General features: G+C 42.8%; 2 protein-coding genes across 11 annotated transcripts in view; one reads left to right on the top strand and one right to left on the bottom strand.

Annotated features, from left to right (window-relative positions):
* The first annotated feature begins 306 nt into the window (after positions 1-306).
* NEMP2 (nuclear envelope integral membrane protein 2) lies at positions 307-15,058 on the top strand. 5 transcript variants are annotated; one of them, XM_080598835.1, is made up of 9 exons: positions 307-473; positions 2,845-2,960; positions 4,610-4,838; positions 5,017-5,089; positions 6,085-6,178; positions 6,698-6,812; positions 7,438-7,663; positions 9,746-9,922; positions 11,849-12,005. In XM_080598835.1, exons 1-9 carry the CDS (start codon positions 386-388, stop codon positions 11,868-11,870), a joined length of 1,140 nt encoding a protein of 379 aa, XP_080454961.1. In that variant the 5' UTR covers positions 307-385; the 3' UTR covers positions 11,871-12,005. The 5 variants fall into 5 exon arrangements, with proteins under 5 accessions (XP_080454961.1, XP_080454957.1, XP_080454958.1 ...); XM_080598831.1 differs by lacking the exon at positions 11,849-12,005 and adding an exon at positions 12,013-15,058 and having other exon boundaries at positions 315-473; XM_080598832.1 differs by lacking the exon at positions 11,849-12,005 and adding an exon at positions 10,182-11,478 and having other exon boundaries at positions 328-473.
* Positions 15,059-15,910: 852 nt separating this feature from the next.
* The window catches only part of MFSD6 (major facilitator superfamily domain containing 6), a 43,653-nt gene continuing 41,075 nt past the window's right edge, over positions 15,911-18,488 (bottom strand). For 5 of the 6 annotated variants that reach the window (XM_080598808.1, XM_080598807.1, XM_080598810.1 and 2 more), the window contains one exon: positions 15,911-18,121. In XM_080598808.1, coding sequence (XP_080454934.1) covers positions 17,945-18,121 — 177 coding nt within the window. In that variant the 3' untranslated portion in view covers positions 15,911-17,944. Of the gene's footprint in view, positions 18,122-18,343; positions 18,363-18,488 lie in introns of all 6 variants that reach the window. The other variant, XM_080598812.1, reaches the window with a different exon arrangement.

The following is an 18,488-nucleotide window of genomic DNA, read 5'->3' on the forward strand; positions in this document are numbered from 1 at the left end:
GCAGTGCTCTGACAAGTCACACAAAGTCCATTAGCAGTGAGGTGCACAGAGCTGTAGGAAGGGCTGTACAGGGAGAGCTGAGCGCGGCGTGTCTCCTTTCCCAGGAAAAAAGCCGGTCAGCAAGGCTCGCAGCGCTGAGGGGACGGTGCGAACCGAGAGCCCGAGGGGCTCGCCCAACCGCCGGGCTGCGGCCGGGAGGCAGCGCGCTTCTGGGGGCTCAGCCCCTAACCCCGACCCGCAGCCTTCCCCCTCCGCCCCGCTTTCTGTCGAAACCGCCCCCGGCTCCTCCAAGCACAAAGCCCCAAGCTCCTGAGGAGCCCAAGGGGCGGCCCCCAGGGCGGCCGGGCCGGGCCGGGCCCCTCAGAGGCGGAGCCGCAGCCACCGCATGGGCCCGGCGCGGCCTCCCCGGGCCCGGCCGGGGCCGGGGCCGCTGCTGGCGGTGCTGGCGGTGCTGGCCGGGGCGGCGGCGGCAGGTACTCGGTTCCCCTCAGGCCTCCGGGGGGCTGCGGGGCCGGGCGGGGCCGGGCCGTGCCGGGCAGGGCGGTGCAGGACATGGCGGGGCGGCGCAGGCCTGGCGGCGAGGCCGGGCGCGGGGAGCGCCGAGGGGTGGCGAAGGCGGCTGGCAGGCTCTGGGGGGGTTGGGGCAGGGCGTGTGTTTGTTAAAGGGGGCAGGGGGCAGCAGGGGGTGGCTGTGGGTTGGGGGAGCAGTGCAGAGCTCTGGGGGCTGCTGCCCCGCTCGCATGCAGGGTCTCCGGCCTCCCGCGCGGTGCTGGCTGCAGCTCCTAACCCGAAGGAGTGGGGGCTGGCCCCCTGCCTGCCCTCGCTGTGGGCAGCTGAAGGCCTTCTGTAGCTACAGCCACCTGCTCGGGTGCCTCTTTCTTTCTGGAAATGGATCGTTTCGCTCTGTGGAGCTGATGTCACGTCTGAAGCAAAAGCTTTTTCTCAAGAAAAGGCATCTAAGTTCCTTAAAGTTAAGGGAGGCGAGAACACTTACTAGTATTGTATATTGAGGACATAAACTGTCTATCCACAGGAGAATTAATTCCTAACAATTAAATTCAAACGCAGCAGCTTCTGCAGAGGTCCCCGTTCCCTTCTCCTGGACTAGGGGCACTGGATGTTTTTTTTTCATGTGCCAACACCTACCCTAGCCATTCGTTTTGGCCCCCACCTGGACTGTCCCTCTCCCATCCCTCCTTTTCTTGTAGGCTTTTCTGATCCCCTTTGTGGCTGCTGCTTGTCCAGCCCGCCACCAGCGTGGACCACAGCAGCGACAGAAGCACAGTGGCTCTGTCTTCACCAGCATGCACAGGAGCACGGTGGCTTGCCCTGGGCAGAAAACCCTCTTGGTAATAAATACACCTTGCAGGAAAGGCATCTGTGCTCCAGGCTGTGTTTTGGTTCTGCCAGGGCATTGCAGTTTCCTGCCACTGAACCTATCTCACTTCTAGCCCTGGGATAACGCCCAGCCTCACCTGTTAGCTGCCTTAGTCAGTTGCACTTCTGGGAGACAAGTTAATCCTTTTGCAGCTTCCTCTGATGACCTTTATGGAAGGGCAATGTCTGTCAAGAGTGACAGTCAGCCCTTGTCTGAAGTGCTGTGCTCTCTTCCGTTGGTATGGATTAAAATTAATCAGATGGTTAGTATTTCACAACAAAAACGCCCAAGTTGAAATTTCAAGCCAGCATACTTTAGTAGGATCATCTGTGGACATATTCTAATTCTGGAATGGCTTAATAAACGTAGATAAGAACATGCACACAGGTATTTTTGATTGCTTTAATTAAATTGTTTAAAAAATAATTTAGGCTAGGTTTAGCTTCCTTACAGAGACAAGGCAGGTTTTAACCTGCAGAGTATTTCCTTGTCCAGATTGAGTCTGTTTTGGACACGTTCATATTGCTGTTCTGAGTATGTGAGTGTTTTAGCAGTTATTACTGAGCTTGGCTTAGACCTAGATTTTCTATTCAGCGAGCCAGATGATTCCCTCTGTTCTGATCTGTATTAATTTCCTTTATTCTGCTCTTTAATTATGTTCCTGGAACACTGCAGCAAGGCACTGTAGGGCATATTTTACACATCTATATAGATAGGAATGTACGTTGTTCGTGAAGGTTTGCTCCATAAATCTTTCAGGTGCATTTCTGCTGAAAGGTGCAATCTAATCGTGAGGATCGTAGGGGGTCACCAACATCTCAGGAGAGTTACACCAGTACGCATCCATGTTTTGAGACTTCTGGCAAGCTGTCAGTGCAGTTGTCATGCTAACGTAGTGGCTGGACTGTGTCAGGGAAAATGATGCTAAAGGTACAAATTAAGAAGAGGAGTTATGTTATTTAACATTCGAACTATTTCAGAGGGAGATGGGTGCGATTTCTGTAGTCAGCAGCAATGTCATGTGCTAAATGACTATTTAATATGTAAGCCTGTTTACCTGCTCAGACTCCCACAGTTGCATTCACCATTGGTATAAGCGCAGACTACAGTGGAGTTACGCCCACTCGTGCCAGCAGGAAATTTGGCCCAGAGGCCCGATTCCTGTGCCATCAAAACGTGGATAGAGATGCCAAGCTTTTACTGACTGCATTTTTTAAAAAAATCTCACCCTAGATTAATTTTTTCTCCCCCAAGGTGTTACTGTTTATTTTAGAGCCTGAATTACTTGATGAGAAGTGTCATTTGATTTTTTTGTCTAAACCAAATTGAATGTGCTACCCTGCAGCATAGTTTTTACGTTCAATTATCTGCAAATTCCTTGTGACTCCCTCAGCATATACCAAAAAAGGGAGGAAAATTACACATTTGTCTTTGATACATATTTAAAGTTAACTTTCCCTCCCCAGGTGAAAACTGTAGCCTCCTGAAAGAAGGGGATGTCATCCAGAAACGGGATGAAAACTGCTATTGTTATGTGCAAAACAGAACCCTGCACTTACAGTACATTTGGTCAACTGTAGAGGTAAGAGTCTCTTACCTCATCCAGATACACCCTACACTTCACAAGAACTTCTCCCAGCTGAGTATAAGACCAGCTGGCAGGATCAGGTAGGAGCATGATAAAAATACAGCATTGGGATCCTTCAGTCTGTGTGCGGTGAAGCTTGCTGTCCCTTTATTAAAAGGATGTCAACCAGGTTTACAGCGTTACAACAGGATGCCAAACAAACATTAACTTACTGTCGCATCTTATTTTGATGCACATCTTTCCTACTGATGGACCGCTGTTAACCCCAGCAAGAAATGTTTTGCATCACGACACCTTTATACAGCTAAATTTGAGGATAAACCACAGTTCTGTGAACCACTTGCTTGTACCATACCTCTTCTATCCCTAACGTGAAGATTGAATTATTGTCTACAAGAACCATAAGAAATTAGACTTGCTTTTCAGGAGGGGAATGAGGAAGAGTACAGGCATCCCCAGTATAAGAACTAAAGATGTATCAGATTGTTACCCTGAAAATTAGAAATATACTGCTACTGCTGTTTTTTTGTTTGACACAGAGGGTCATCTTAAAAGAAACATGTTTATTGATCAGCAATACAATATCAAAGTCTCATAACGCTGGAAGCAGTAACAGGTTAAGGAACAAGCTGAGTATCTGATTCTTTTTTTTTTCCTGGGAAGAATGTTGCTGGTCAAGGGAAGTAAATAGTTTTGCTCTGTGTTGGAGAAATTGGCTCTCAGATATGGAAGTGGAACACCTCTTTGTCCGTTCCCAGGACTTTTTCCCTTGGGAACGTGCTGCAGATGTTTTTATGAATGGTAGCAGGCTTCAGGTGGTAAAGCCCTCCAACAGCAACACAAGCTTTCCTGGAGGAAATGCTTAAAAGCAGGAAGTCAAGATTTTTCCCAAAACAAACTGCTTGCTGATGTGTTGACTCCTTCCCAGTAGAAGCCTGGTTTATTTGTGGCATCGCTTTTTTTGTAAATGTTTTTTTGTTGTTGTTGTCTAACATGCCCAGATCAAGAGCTCACAATGAAATATAACGTTCAGCAAGATCACCCCGTCTCAGAAGATGGACATCTTTTACGCTATGGTGGGGGAGTGTGCTAGGAACTAGCAAGAAACACCAAAATAAGCAACAGGAATGTGCTATATTTAAATTTCTGGTTATGATGCCTTTTGTTTTCCCTATCTCTCATCTGTCCCTAACATAAATATTGCATTATTATCTACAAGAAAAGCAAGTACTATTTCTTATGGTTAAAGAGGGGAATGAGAAGGAGTATGGATATCCACAAAAGAAACAGCAGTCAGTCAAATACTGCAAGTTTTGTTAGAAATTTGTGTGGGGGCAAGTTTCATGGTAAAACCAAACCCCCAGAGCCTGTGGATGGACTGAGGCCCTTCGATAGACCTTTGCTGACCTGGATTTCTCTGAAGCATGCTGTAAGGCCCAAACAACTAATATTTGCATACAATTAATAACCAATATTAAACAACTTAAAATTCCAGTAACATTATGTTCTCTAGGTTTCTGTGGTAAGCCTCATTAGCACATGTATGGCATAGATGCTGTTGTGTGTCAGAAAAAGCAGCAACAGAAAAAAAAACAGTGATTCTTAGCTATTCCTCTATGTATTTTGTTATCGTTTGATTTTAGGTAAAAATCAACAGCACAGAAACGTTCAGGTTTGTGCCTACTTCAGAAAAAAGCAACTGTCGTAACTCAGAAACTGTTTTTGAGTTTGCTGCATGTGCTGTTCAAATCTTCTGGCAACCAGAGACATCTACAGAAACTTTCCTAAAAATAAAACAATATGGAGAGGATATTTGCTTCAAAATACAGCCCCTCAGGAAAGAACTGTACATCGTGAGTGTGAAACGAGAAAGTAAGTAAGAAAGCTTTCAGTTCAGATTACAGATAGATTGGTATTGTCAGTGTACGTGAATGTACCATCTCTTTTTAAGAAGCTTGGCACTTTTCTGCTGATCTTTTATATATAACCAATGCTTTAGATTGTGTAACTCTAAAGTCCATTTCTATTTGTCTTTTTTCCCCCTTTTTAGTGCTAGATGGAAAGCTCTTGTTTTTGTTTGTAGCTGGAATTTTTCTGTTCCATTTTGCAAACAGTCTGAGCAGGTGAGTACTAGCTGCTGTGTTTTGACCTTCTCTCCCAAAGTCTGTGCTTCTTTGGTTTGTTTTACTAAGCTGGAGATGCGATTGTCTGGGAAAGTGAAATAAGGAAACTGGACATATATTTAAACATATATTAAAAGTAATGATACTTCATACCGTTTGTGCCTGGCCAGACTGTTACATACCTAGGAGGACTTGTCAGGTAGCTGCATGCTGGCACCTTGCGCTGGGCGACACCAGGACAATCCTCAGCAAGCAAGTGTGGATTCAGAAAAATCCTCTCTCCCTTTTGTGGACCAGGGAGATTGGCTGAATGCTAAAGAATGTCGCATGCATCAAAAATGATGCCTTCCTGCAGGCAGAAATGCTTAGGATGAGGTCATCCGGGGCCTGGTCTGCCTCCACCTTCTCGCCAACCCTTCCTCATTGTTCTTTTGATGCATGTCTTGCATAGCTCATAAGGGAGGATACTTACTGTTAGAGCAAAACACTTGGCCCATGACTTCAAAGCAAAATGAGTCACAAATTAATTGTCAGGAGACACCTTTAAAACAAGCAGAGCAGCAGTATTTTCTTTTTTAACTAAATTATATTTTTTAAATCAGATTTTTACCAATGCATAAGCTTAGAAAAACTTGCTTTTTCCTTTTAAATAAAAAAATAACTCTTCTTACAGTACAGAACCACATTGCTATGTACGAGAAAATAAAGTGACTAGCAAGTCAATAAAACCAGAAAGCGTGAGTGTTTAAAAAATAAATTAAAAACCTTCTAGCATGTAACAATTCCAGTGCATTGTATAGCATTTGTTGGATTTTTTTTTTTGGCATGAATTTAAAATCTAAACCAGGCCTGTTAACCATGTAACTACCACTTCTGACTTACAGCTGCATTAAGTCCTTCCTGAAGATTACTGCTATCTTTACAAATGTTGGCATTTTTAACCAATTACAACTTAGAAAATACTTCTCACAGTGTCCTCTCTTGTTCTTTTACAGGAATACCAAGTTCTTTTACCTTTCTGGAGTAATACTGGGTGTTCTTGCTCTGCTAGTCTTTGTCCTGTTGACGCTTAAAAGATTTATTCCAAGGGTAAATCTACATTTGCAAAAACAAAATAATAATAATAATCATAATAATAATATAGGAAGTCAAGAGTCCAAGGCCAGATTCTGACCTTGCTCTGTTTTTGTAGCCAGGTAACTCCCCTGAAATGGGTACAGGAGTCAAGTGAATATAATTAAGTCAGAATCAAGTTCTAATTAGCTGCTTCTAACAGGAGACTGTTGATGTAGGAGAAAAATTTATTCTGAAACCTAAATTATTTTTATTGGACTGGAGCTAAGCTTAGTTTTAAGAATATGAATCTCTGTAAATCAGAATGTAATTTTAGTGGCAACTGGGATGGATTCTCTTCCATTCACCAGAGAATTCATCACAGGGCAGATGTGAACTGGCACAAGTGCAGTGGAAGTCCAACACCGATCAGAAGCCCTGAAGGACTACCAAGTAGCACATCTGTTTTTGCCTGTGAATTCACTTGCACACAACGGTCCTGATTCTGACTGAGATTTCTGTATTTTCCCTACTTATTTTTTTGTAAATTTTCAGCACAGTACCTTCTGGATATTAATGAGTGGCTGCTGGATGTCCTCTCTCTACGTTATTTTCTGTTTCAAAGAAAATATGGAGTGGTTGTGGTCTGAACACAGGATATACTTGTTGGGTAAGAAAATTAAACTAAAATCCGCAGTACGTTTTTTGATAATTTAGTGGTTAGATGAATACCCATCCATTAAAAAAAAAAGTCAAGCAGCTCATTTATGGATTACTTTTATCTCCTGAGCCAGAGATGATGTAATATTCCAAAGGATCCTAATGTACTCAGTGAGCATTTACTCACATCGTATTATTAAATAAAGAGTTTGGTATAGTGGGCCAGTAACAGCTGTAACAGCAGATTTTGCCTGCATTATTTTTTCACTGATTTGTCATCACGTACACTTTCCCCGTGACAGGGAACGGGCAGCTATGATGGTTTTATTTTGCTGAATCTGGGAACGGGACGCACAAATTGCTAACTGCAGGGGTTGGCAAATCTGTTGATCTGGCACCTGCCTCAAGGTTCTTGCGCTGCAGCTCCTACAGCATTACCCAATGGCTCTTCATAGATCACCCCGTGAACTACTAAAACACAGAGCTCATAAAATTCAATGCAAGTACCCGTAAGACAGCACAAGAAACAGCAGGTTGTACTACACAGAAGTTGCAAGCTTTGTCAACCAACCTAGTACAGTTTATATGAGTAGTTTTCATCTTTTTCTTCATGTCATTCTTTCCTGTTTCCACAGGGTATTTTCTGGCTGTTGGAGCGAGTAGCTTTGCCACGTGCTATCAGCACGGACCGCTTACCAGTGAACTGAGCATAACCTTGTTCACGTGGACCCTGCAATTAACAGCCTTTGTCTTGATTTACTGCGGTGTCACCGTACCCCAAGTTGCATATGCAATAATAGCAGTCAGCCTCTGCTCGAAAGGCCTGTGCTATCCCCTTGGTGCTGCTTGTCACATAGGCAGGTGTGTATGTATTTGGGATTGTCCGGGTCCCTTTACCACCAGGAAACATTAGAGGCTAATAATGAAAAAAAAAACCAAACAAACACTGGTGAATTTCTATTGCTAGTTTTTGTTTTTCTTTTAACCAAATATAAAGCTACAATAGAAAAAGTTTAAATCGCTAAGACACAGGAATTTAATTACTTTCCCTTTGGCAGTTATAAACATGAATTTTGTTTTATGGACAAATGTGACGGTGCTCTTCAGTACAAATGTGGCACCTTCTAGTCTGCAGCATATGGCAACCAAAACATTTCTGTTTGGTTGATTGGTTAGAGTGCAGCAATATCACCTTGGTATCACTTGCTGTGAGGAAATCTGCAGGTAATTTGTATTGAATCTCACATGATAAAGTGAACTATCGCCTAGTAAGTGTATGTTAAAAACTGACTGTTCTGTGTAGGCCAGATGGCTTTCAATGTCAATGTAGAGTTCAGAGACTAAAACCCCATTTTCACCAAAATAAGGGTTCCCACTGATTTTAATATTCTAAGGTTATCACCGTAGATGTACGTCTGCCCTTAGTACATGCAAGCAGTCAGTTATCACTGGGGGGACACTCTCCCTCCCATATTCGCAGTGCCCCCTTTATGTTGTGGCATTTGGAATTGGAACTGCTTTCACAATGTAGATCTTAGTTTGCTAAGTATTTTGTTAGCAATATGGGAAGAACAGATTTGCTCCTCCTTGAATGTAAAGCATTTTTTATCACAGATGTAACACTCAAATGAAGATTCTAAAAAGCCCTCACAATTTACAGCTGCTTGTTACCTTCAGCGATGACATCCAGATCAAAACTCTTTAGTGCGGCCTGTTCCATAGCTGTGGACTGCTGCTGAACCTCAAAGAACCAGGGAGAGGTCAAGGCTAGAACCAACATAACCAAAAGAATAAGAAACAATTTCTTTTTTAGTCTTTGACGCATTGTTTAGTTTTCTGAAGAACATATTGCTTTGCTCCTCTGCTCCTTTTAAATGTTCCACTGTGGACCGTGTTGAAGCTTTATTATTTTACGTAGGATTTTTCATTTGTCAAAGACTGATTTGCCAGCAGCAGCTGAGAAGCACCAACTGTTTCAACAGTAATGCAGTATCAGTACTTACCTGACAGAAGCAGGTTCAACTTGCTCTGAAATCAGTAAGATTTGACTAGGAGTTCACAGAAGTCAGAGTTAAGAGCAGCACATATAGAAAAATTAAGAATCTTGCATTAATTAGTAAGATCAATACGGATTCCACCGAGCCAGCAAGACCTTTGCCGTTTGACCTGGACGAGGGCTGTAATTCATTCTTGCTTTTCAGGGCAATAAGGAGGAAAGTTGAACGCTGCTGGTTGGAGCAGGTGTTTTTATACAGAGCTGAAAGTTTTATGGGCATGCAGCCCTTGCTTATCTTAACTCATCACAACATTTAAATTGAAAGCAGTCGACAGAAGGGAACAGAACATGGCACACTTTCTAATTGATATCTAATTATATTATACATCGCTACGCAGCAGCTAAAAAAACATCAGATTGTAAACATTTTGGCCTCAGACTACTCAGTTTTGTAATTTAAAGCAAGATTTAAGAGAAGCGATCTAGTAAACAACATGAACAACTCAGACTTAGAGCATTGCTTATCTTTAAATTTACATATGCAGACTGGGGTTTGATTCAGCCCATGTCTCTGCGTAGACACATTTTGCATATTTCACCTAAAAATGGCTGAGCAAGTAGACATCTATTTTATTCTGAGATTACAGTCCGTGCATACACAGTAAGGACCTGATCCAAAGCTCTTCTGAAGCAGCATTCTCTGGAAGGCTGGATAAGACCTAGAGTAAGCAGCTTGCAAACATGAAACCTGTTGTCTTAAAATTTTCATTTTAATGCAAGTATGTAGCTTTTCCTCATACGAGGATAAACAGAGAGTCATTAAGATTAGAAAAGACCTCCCAGGTCATGATTAATGCATGTTAATAGCAGCCAGTAGAGAAAAACGATGGGCCATAATTACGTGCCAGAAGACTTCAGAAACACTAATTGATTTCATTTTATTTTAGAAAAATGAAGAACCGCTTGCAATCAAAAAAGTTAGTGTTCAGATGGCTTACTGAAGAAGAATACCGAGAACAAGGTGAAGCAGAAACTATCAGAGCTCTGGAGGAGCTACGCTCACTCTGCAGGAACCCTGACTTCCCATCATGGCTAGCAGTATCCAAACTCCAGTCCCCACATCGGTAAGAAAATTTGGCTTTACCCCCGAGTAATCCCACTAAAGATCACAGCCCATGTCTCCAGGATATTACTTGCTGGTGGTATTAAGCCCCACTGGTTCCTCTCTGACCATAGATTACTCTGGGATTTTGCGGAGTTTCACAGTTAATTCGTGGTATTGACAGCTTTCCCCAGAACTTCCAGGCTACCTACAGTGCCTCTGCAAGTTCCTACACAGTGACCCAGATCACTGTCTAACCAGTGAAATGCCCTTTTTTTCAGCTTTTACAGCAGTACACTTTTATACAGTGGAAAATTGGGGCAGGCTGAAGTATATTGCTCAAATATTTGCTGCATTAAGCTCTCTGACTGCAGGTCTGCACAGCCAAGGAAACCTACTACTCGAAGTAGGAGTATCATAGAATATCTAAGACTGAATACAGAGAAAATACCAGTATCTGCACCTAAGCAGTATATCACGTAGTGGAGCTACTCCAGATACAGCTTAAGAGACAAACACATGTGAAGAGAAGAGCCAGTAAACGCAGCCAGAAAATCTTGCAGGATATAGAATTAACCATAATCACCATGTACTTCCTTCAAAATCAAACACTTGAAGATGTTAGGAGCATGGTTTCACCTAGTAGCCTGCTACAAAGGCTTGGCCCTTGCCACAGAACCAAATGTCACAATTTCAAGGGAGTCCCAGTCAGCTTGGAATTTAACAACTAAAAAAAAAGTTAAAACTAATTTCGGAACCTTCATCTTTCTTGGACGGGCATAGAGACAGCCTCTCTGCCAGGTTTACATTTAGATATAGATTTACTGTTAAACTGTTATTTTCTAAGAGACTCGCATTCTGTAGCGTGATTTGAAGATAGAAAAAAAGGAAAACTCGCTACAGTACTCTAAGAAAATATCACCAAATGCACAGGACAAGCAAATGAGGCACATGTATTTTCTAGCCCTCGTTTAGTTAATATTCTTACAAGTTGTTCACGAGAAAAATAGAAAAATAAAAAGAACTAGAAGTTTGATTTGAAATTGAGTATCCCTTTAAGCTTCCACTGAAAGATGGCTCAGCACAAGGCAAACCTCTAAAACAGAGGCAGTCCAACTCTGTTCCCCGTATAGACTAACAGTGCTTCCAAGAGGAGCGAGGTGACACCATTCATCTCACAGAAATGTTAAGTCTAAATGTAAATTATTGATCAGTTTACCAGAATTGCAGAGTGTAGCTGCAGCTCCTTTTTCTTACATTTCTCTGATGCTGTCGACACTTACCCAGGTGTCAGAACTGCCGTCTGTTTCCGTGCGCTTGCCAGAAGCCTCCAGCTCTGCCATTCTGTATCTTCAGTGTAGTTGTCCACTGAAAGTAAGATGTGCGGCGAACTGAAATGTAGGAACAGTGTTAAGTTCACGCTTTGTTCAGCCAAACCTCCACTTTGGTGTTGGCTTGGAGCAGCTGCAGAATTCCCAGCCTGCAGCTCACAGTTCACCAAAAGCAGGAATTCTTTGGCAACTGCAGGCAAGCTTAGTTTCAGCTTGCCTGGAACACGCATGCAGCACCAGAAGTAAGGTGATAGCACAGGAATGTGGGAGTGCTAAGTTCTCACCAGTTTTCCCTTCATTAGCAATGTCAACTTACCTGAAATTCTAACAGCCTTTGTCTCAACTGTTCCACAGCTTTAATTTATTTTTAGAAGCTAAAATACCACCTATCCAGTGATACAAATGCTTACTCTGGGTTTACCCCACAAGCACTGTCAAGATGAGAAAACGAAGTCAGGTCTTGCTTAGTCACAAGATGGTACAGATGCCCTCTAGAAGAGCCAAAGTTACTTATGTAGGGAAGACTGAAAACACAAAGGACAGTGAGGCAGAAGAACAAATCTTCAGAGTCGTTGCCATCTGTTGCTTTTTACTCTCTGTTGTGCTTGACTCCGTAGCTCCTGCTACAACTTCCCCTGACCAGCATGGCCTATAGGCATGTCCTCACAACATCTCTGCTTAATTGGCAGCATCTCCTGCATTTACAATGTGTGTGTATACACATACACATATATAAAAATACATAAAACCTTCCCAGCTGATCCCTTCAAAAATCTGGCAGGTTTGCAGGTTTTGTTCTGGGATCTCCCCACGTCTCAGCTGCAGAAACAACGGCACATGATAAGGAATACGGCTTTGGGAGCTTCTTCCTGGAAGAGCAGCTTTTTGACAAAAGGGTGGAATCTGAGCAGGATGAGACAGAAAACTCCACCCATGAGGAAGATGATGTAGATGAAGATGAAATACGTGAAGAGATTTCATTTCCGTATGCTACTGAGTTGCTCTGAGTTTTGGAAAACACCACAACAAGGGAGAAAGGGAAAATGTATTTGTCCCAGAAGGGAAGACTGTAGACTAAGAACTCATACCTGGTGATTTCTTGTGGATGCTGGGGGACAAACATTTCTGAAAGACTATTTCCTGTATCACTGATGTTGCCTGATTAGAGCAGCAGAAGGAAACCATCAGGAGGATCTCATACTATTGGTACTTTAACTGGGAAAGGAAATGTTGCTTCTTTTCAAAGCAAGTACCAGCAGCACGCTGTCCCATGGTGATGCCTTGCTTTGCCAAGGATACTACCTCTAGTAAACACAGCATCTTTTTTAGCCCCATTCATTGTCAAGTCCTCTGTGCTGAGCACTTGAGGAAAGAAAGCCATTATTAGTGCTCTACTTTTATTAAGTACCCTACATGGTAGCAAATTTAATAATGCTGTTAGTTTGCTGATAAACTATTTTTATTGTTCATCTGACTTTTCAGTGCTAAAGATCCAGAGCTGAGCAAGGTTTGTTTGCTTTTCTGGCTCAGCTTGTCTCTTAGCTTCATTTTGCATCCTCCATTTGTTTTAAGTTCCTCTCACTCTTCAAAACCCTGCCTGAGCTTTTGCTGCTCTGCTTACATCATTCTGTTCGTGGTCTCCCTGCTCTAGTTATGCTGTATGTTGTTCTTTCCATGCCTATTCCTTCACACACTCCTTCCCTCTTCCACAGGTCCCTCTGCTGATCCTTTCTTCAATCCTCTGCTTCTCTCTCTGACCACTGCAGGTGATTTAGGAGATTTCCCTCCCCAGATGTATTTTACTATTGCTTTCCATTTCATCCTCCCCTTAGCTCAGAAGGGTACTGCCCTCTGCTCAGCCCTTTGAACAACCAAGAAAAGGCAGCAGACACCAAGGCCGTTTGATCTGCTTGGAGGAACTGCTGTCAGCTGAGCTGCAGCACAGCCATGTAATGGGGAATACAGATGACCCACACGTGGCTCCACTGTCTTCAGTAATTAACTAATTCAGTACCAAGCAGAAAAGTAATTCCTGGCAAAACAAGGAGAAAGGGATACCTGGCTCCTACCTCCTTGTGCATCCTTCTTTTGGACTTACACACGAGGTGTATGGGGAGGAAAAGCAAAGAATGGGGAGAGAAGGTTAAGACAGTGAAATGTCTTTCAGCCAATGTACTACACAGTACGAGATTAGGGGATCTATCACATCTCCGAAGTTCATCCACCTGCAGAGGTCATTTTCTCCCTTTGTTTTAAAGACTATCCCTATATTCCTCTGTCCTCACCTTGTTTTCCTTTACTGCCTCCAAACTGCAGAGGACGCAAGACCATTACTTCTCCCACCACCTGATTTTAGAAATCCACCAAGAACTGCCTGTGGTGGGGAGAAATTTGCTCTCCAGAGGGAGATTTCAGACCAGACTCTATTTGCTTTCCAGGGGATCTTTTTTCTTTGTAATGTGCCTGGTGCCACAACATGACCTCACCAGTGGTTCCCCATTGCCCATCTCTGGACAAGGGTGAAAATCCACTACCTCTAACTAAAAAGTGCTGCCGTACCGCATTCCAGGAGCTCCTCCGTATAGAATGTGACTCAGATCCTATGCCTGAAAATACCACTTGGGCAGTCCTTCCTCAGTTATATCATTGCGAGGTTGCTTCATTTCAGAAAGAATGCTTCCGTTGTACACTAAAGAGATAACTAACACCTTTTTGTGCCATATATTTATAAATACACAAATGCACAATCTATAGCATATTTAAGGGAGAGAAACCCTGTCAAGCAGGTGCTCCAAAACACATTCACTTGTAAGTCCACAGTATTAAAAAATAGATAGGCCACTAGTTTAAGAGTTACCTGTAAGAGAGGCTGCTACTACCAAGTCCACAGTTAAGTTACCACCCAGACTCAAATGTCAGGCTTGGCCAGGTAGGTTCTGTCACTAGGATGAAGTTGTTTTCTGTAGGAAGTAATTGTAAGTGTACTTTTTAACTGGCTACGAATTCCTATCCATGCAACTTGAGGCCAAGCAGGAGAATCAGACTTATCGTAGAGTAAACCCACAATTTTTCTGGATTTCCTCTTTCTACTGAGGCAGTGATTATCCCTTCATAAGTATAAAATATATATTTATATACGATAGCCAGATAATATATTAAGGTAACATTTTACCTGTGTGATATATTAAATGCAAAAATAGGCTGTGTAATTTTCCAGATACTTTCCCTTTTGCTAAATCATTAAGAACAATACCAGACAAACCTATTCCAACAGGAAGGAAAAAAACAAACACCTTTCAGTTTATAAAGTTCATCATTTGCCAGGGATAGGTAAATACTATCCAAAGTAGAGCAGGAAACTACTAAGCACATGCAAAACAGAAGTGCAGCAACATGCCAGAAAGATGACTACTTTAGTGGATAGCTGATGCTGACCTTAAAAATCCTCCCAAGCCTGTTCCAACACTGGAAGCATTTCATCATCAACAAAACCTACCAGAATCAACTGCTGTCATTTGAGCCCTTTGCCAACAGCGAGTTTACCTGCACAGTGTCCTGTGATGTATGGAATTACATAGGTTAACTGGAACACTACTGGCAAGTGGTGTCCAGCGCTCAAGCAGAAAGCCTGAGAACAGAATCTTGATGTCAATCCACTGCCTTAACTATCACAGCAGCCTTTCTTCCGTAACAAAGGATGAATTACATTTATCTTCTGTTTCATTGTTAATTAAAAACCAAATTTCATATTTATTTTGTATTGTACGCTATACTTGATATACTGTATTGTACTTTCAGGGTTTTTAAATAAAAGTATTTTTCAGCTATGTGGTTCTCCTTCCTTAAGCACTTACTCTCTCCAGAACTGCGGGACCTAAAACAGGGAGGAGCCACACAGAAGGGTGCGTGTATATCCTCAAGTTTCCTCCATTGCTGCAGATTTAAAACTGTGCGTTAGCTGTGGTTGCTTCAAAACCTCGAACACATCTCCCCGTAGGAGTCTGCCTCTTCCATCTCTCCATTCACGACAGACCCAAACTGCAACAAAGACCAATCCGTAAGATGACAAGCGAGGTCTGCAGGTTAGACACGTGGGAACAACAAAGCAGAACTGCCCCTGATGTCTCTCCCCATCACAACGTTTGTGTGCATACAAGTTAAACAGCTGAAATAATAAAAAATGAAGTTCCCTACATTTAAAAATAAATAAATTCCAGGCAAATGCGCCACTGTAGAGAACAGGTGCATTACTGCAAATACGTGCAGTTTTATCAGAAACAGAAATTAGAAATATTTCCATGCAAGCTGGCATGACCTGCCCTTAAGATCCTTCACCTCAAACTGCTAGGCGACCAACGTAATCCACTTTTGACTTTCACTCCTGATGTCCTGCCCACTTCCGTATCACGCTGTTTGTGATGCACACCGGTGTGCATTCCTTACATTCTCCTCACCCCATAGAAGGAGCTTTGTGCCCACAGCTTGATTTTATCACGGAACAGATTTTAACACTGCGCAAGATAGTAGCTGCCAGGTTCCAGATTCACTGTCCTCCGGGGAGTGAACCTAGCAGGAGGTTAATTAGCACCAAATTGTTTCTCAGTTCTGGTGGTTATGCTCACTGCTGGCACCGTAATATGAACACATGTAATAAAAGTTCAGATTGATACTATTAAATACATTATGGATAATTTATATTTCTTACCACAGTTTTTACAGTTTCACAAATATCAAAACCCAGGTGTACATGTCCATTTTGCAACATAGAATGACTATACAATTCCAAAAAGAGCAGGCATTTCAAATAAACAATTCCAAGTGTAAACACAGTGTACAAGCTCTTCACCTCACAATCCAGGTGCTACGCAGTAAAAGCTGAGGTAACACCGTACAGCATGAACTCAACAAATGGTTGGTTTGTCTCAAGATGGTTTGTAGCATCCTTCCGTCCTGTCACCTGATCAGTCCTTCGGTTCTTCCCCAAGTTATACAAACACACAATAAATACATTTCTGATTTTAAAGGACACTTCGACAAGTCATGAGGATTTACGTGAGTACAGTACATTTAAGTTCAAGTGCAAAAAAAGTAATTAGTGGCTAGTCATCGATGTTTCTCTTCATTTTCTATGGTGTTGGTCCCAGGCACCGCCAGAACACGGTTTGTTCTAAAAGCACAGCTAAAGCACAGCCACAGGAGACCCCTTCAGCCAAACTAACTGGATGTCAAAGCGGGTGAAGCTGCGTACCCTTCTCCTGCTCAGCTGCTGCCATCATCCTCTCCCCTTCCCCTGTGCTCCTGCTAATCTTGCCCCTGCATCATCACAGGGGCCGCGCAGCCCAACAGCATGCACCTTCCCGGGGGAAGGCTGACACATCACACACATCTGACTCCAAGGACGGCTGAGCAATGCTCACTCAAGTCCTGCAGAAGCTAAGTGCTCAAAATCTCCCAGGAACAAGCTGTTGGGATGAGTAAATGAGCCATAACACTATCCTGACTATAACCCCCCTGGACTCTTCCTCAAGCCCAAGGATCTCCCCTCCAGCAGCAATTTTCACTACGCACCAGCAAGTGAGCTGGCTGCAGTCAATATTGAAAAGCATGACAAAACAACACAAAGTTTTCCAGTGTCTTGACATTGGGCAAAGTTAATTTCCCAAACATACTGCATTCTAGTTATGTATGTCTCCTCCTGAGAATCCCTCATTCGACTTGATTTCTGCGCCAACAACTTTGCCCCTGAAATTGTAATCATTACGATTTTTAGGTAACTCTCCCTCCCCTCCCCCACCCCAGGCACTTAAAGCTTGCTGTTTTCTTAATAAATAACCACAGTAACTACACTGCATTAAATAAACCGCTGTATAGATGATGAAATAAGAACAAAAAAAACCAGTGTGTCCATTGAAAACCTTGATCAATCTCAGGTTGTGCAGTCTTGATCAAAGATAGTTGTCTCAATACAACATCAAACCTAAAATTACCCAAACACACACAACATATGCCCAGCTGAAGGGCTGCAAGCACAGAGGCTTCACAAGCCCTCCTCCAGCTTTTTTGTTTCACTAAAATGTCATTTCAAAAATCTTTGCTTTGCAGAACTAAACCTTTATCTCAAACAAGATAACATAGCTTCAAAAAACATATTCTTTGAATATGTTTTACTCATTCCATCACCGTAATATGAAGATATGCTTGCTAAAGCTACTCTGTATCTGAGAAATCTTTAGAGAGACAGGTTCATGCTGTTCCTATATTTATTGGATCCAATATTTTTAATAGACTATGCAGGGAAACTCAGTTTCTCTCCTAAAAAGTCTTTTCATTTTGTCTCAGGAACAAATTCAAAGGAAAAAAAAAAAGCTGATCAAGTCAGACTCTCTGGCCTCAGCGAGTAAAGAGCGAACTCCCCTTTTCTACAGATTGCAAAGAAATCTCATAGCGCTTGACTAAGCTTTAGCAAAGCAGCCAAGAGTTCTTCCTACAGTTAGATCCGGCCACATCACTTCCCTCAAGCATTCCAAACTTTTGGCTTCCCTGCTTGTGTTGCTCTGTGTAGTCCTACGAATATTGTTTATATAGTTAAAAGCTTGCACTGCACCACGTTATGATCATTAAGATGAAGAAGTCCTACTTTTGAGCTCCTACTCCAGCGTTCCCCAGGTGAGAAGCAGAATTCCATGCACTGGTGTGGATAAGATGAGCGCATCTCAGGGCCCTGCGGCGGCAGGCTGAGCGTCATGGTCCAACGCAACGCGGCCGCCGTCTGCCTGGGAATCGGGTGTTGCTGTCGGTGTCGAACTATTTCTGGGCTGCCCAGAATCTGGCACATTTTGTGGTTGTCCTGCTGAGCTGGCTGATGAAGTACTGCAATTCTCATTGATTTTCTAAAGAGAGGGGAAAGCATTGCATGCAAAGAAGTAAGTATATGCACTCACAAACACCATCCCCAGCAGATATCCCCCCCCCGATGCATTCAGGCACTTCTGGAAACTCACAAAGCGCTCACTCTGAAAGCCCGCAAGGTAACAAACCAAACTTAAAGAAGCAAAGCAAAAGTAGAGCATTTAAATCCAGAGGACACTGATAGCAAGCAGACGGTTGCTTACCTTCCATCTCTTTTCCTAACTGCACTTCCCCAAGAAGCATGCAAAAAACAAACTCGTTGTGTTTCAAGGGAAAAAAGCAATTAACTGGATTTCAGTGTTCAGACAAGACCATTACTTTGACCAAACAATTCTCTAAATTTTTTTT

Source organism: Anser brachyrhynchus (genome assembly GCF_964034855.1).
Source record: "Anser brachyrhynchus genome assembly, chromosome: 7".
In the NCBI taxonomy this organism is placed as follows: domain Eukaryota; kingdom Metazoa; phylum Chordata; class Aves; order Anseriformes; family Anatidae; genus Anser; species Anser brachyrhynchus.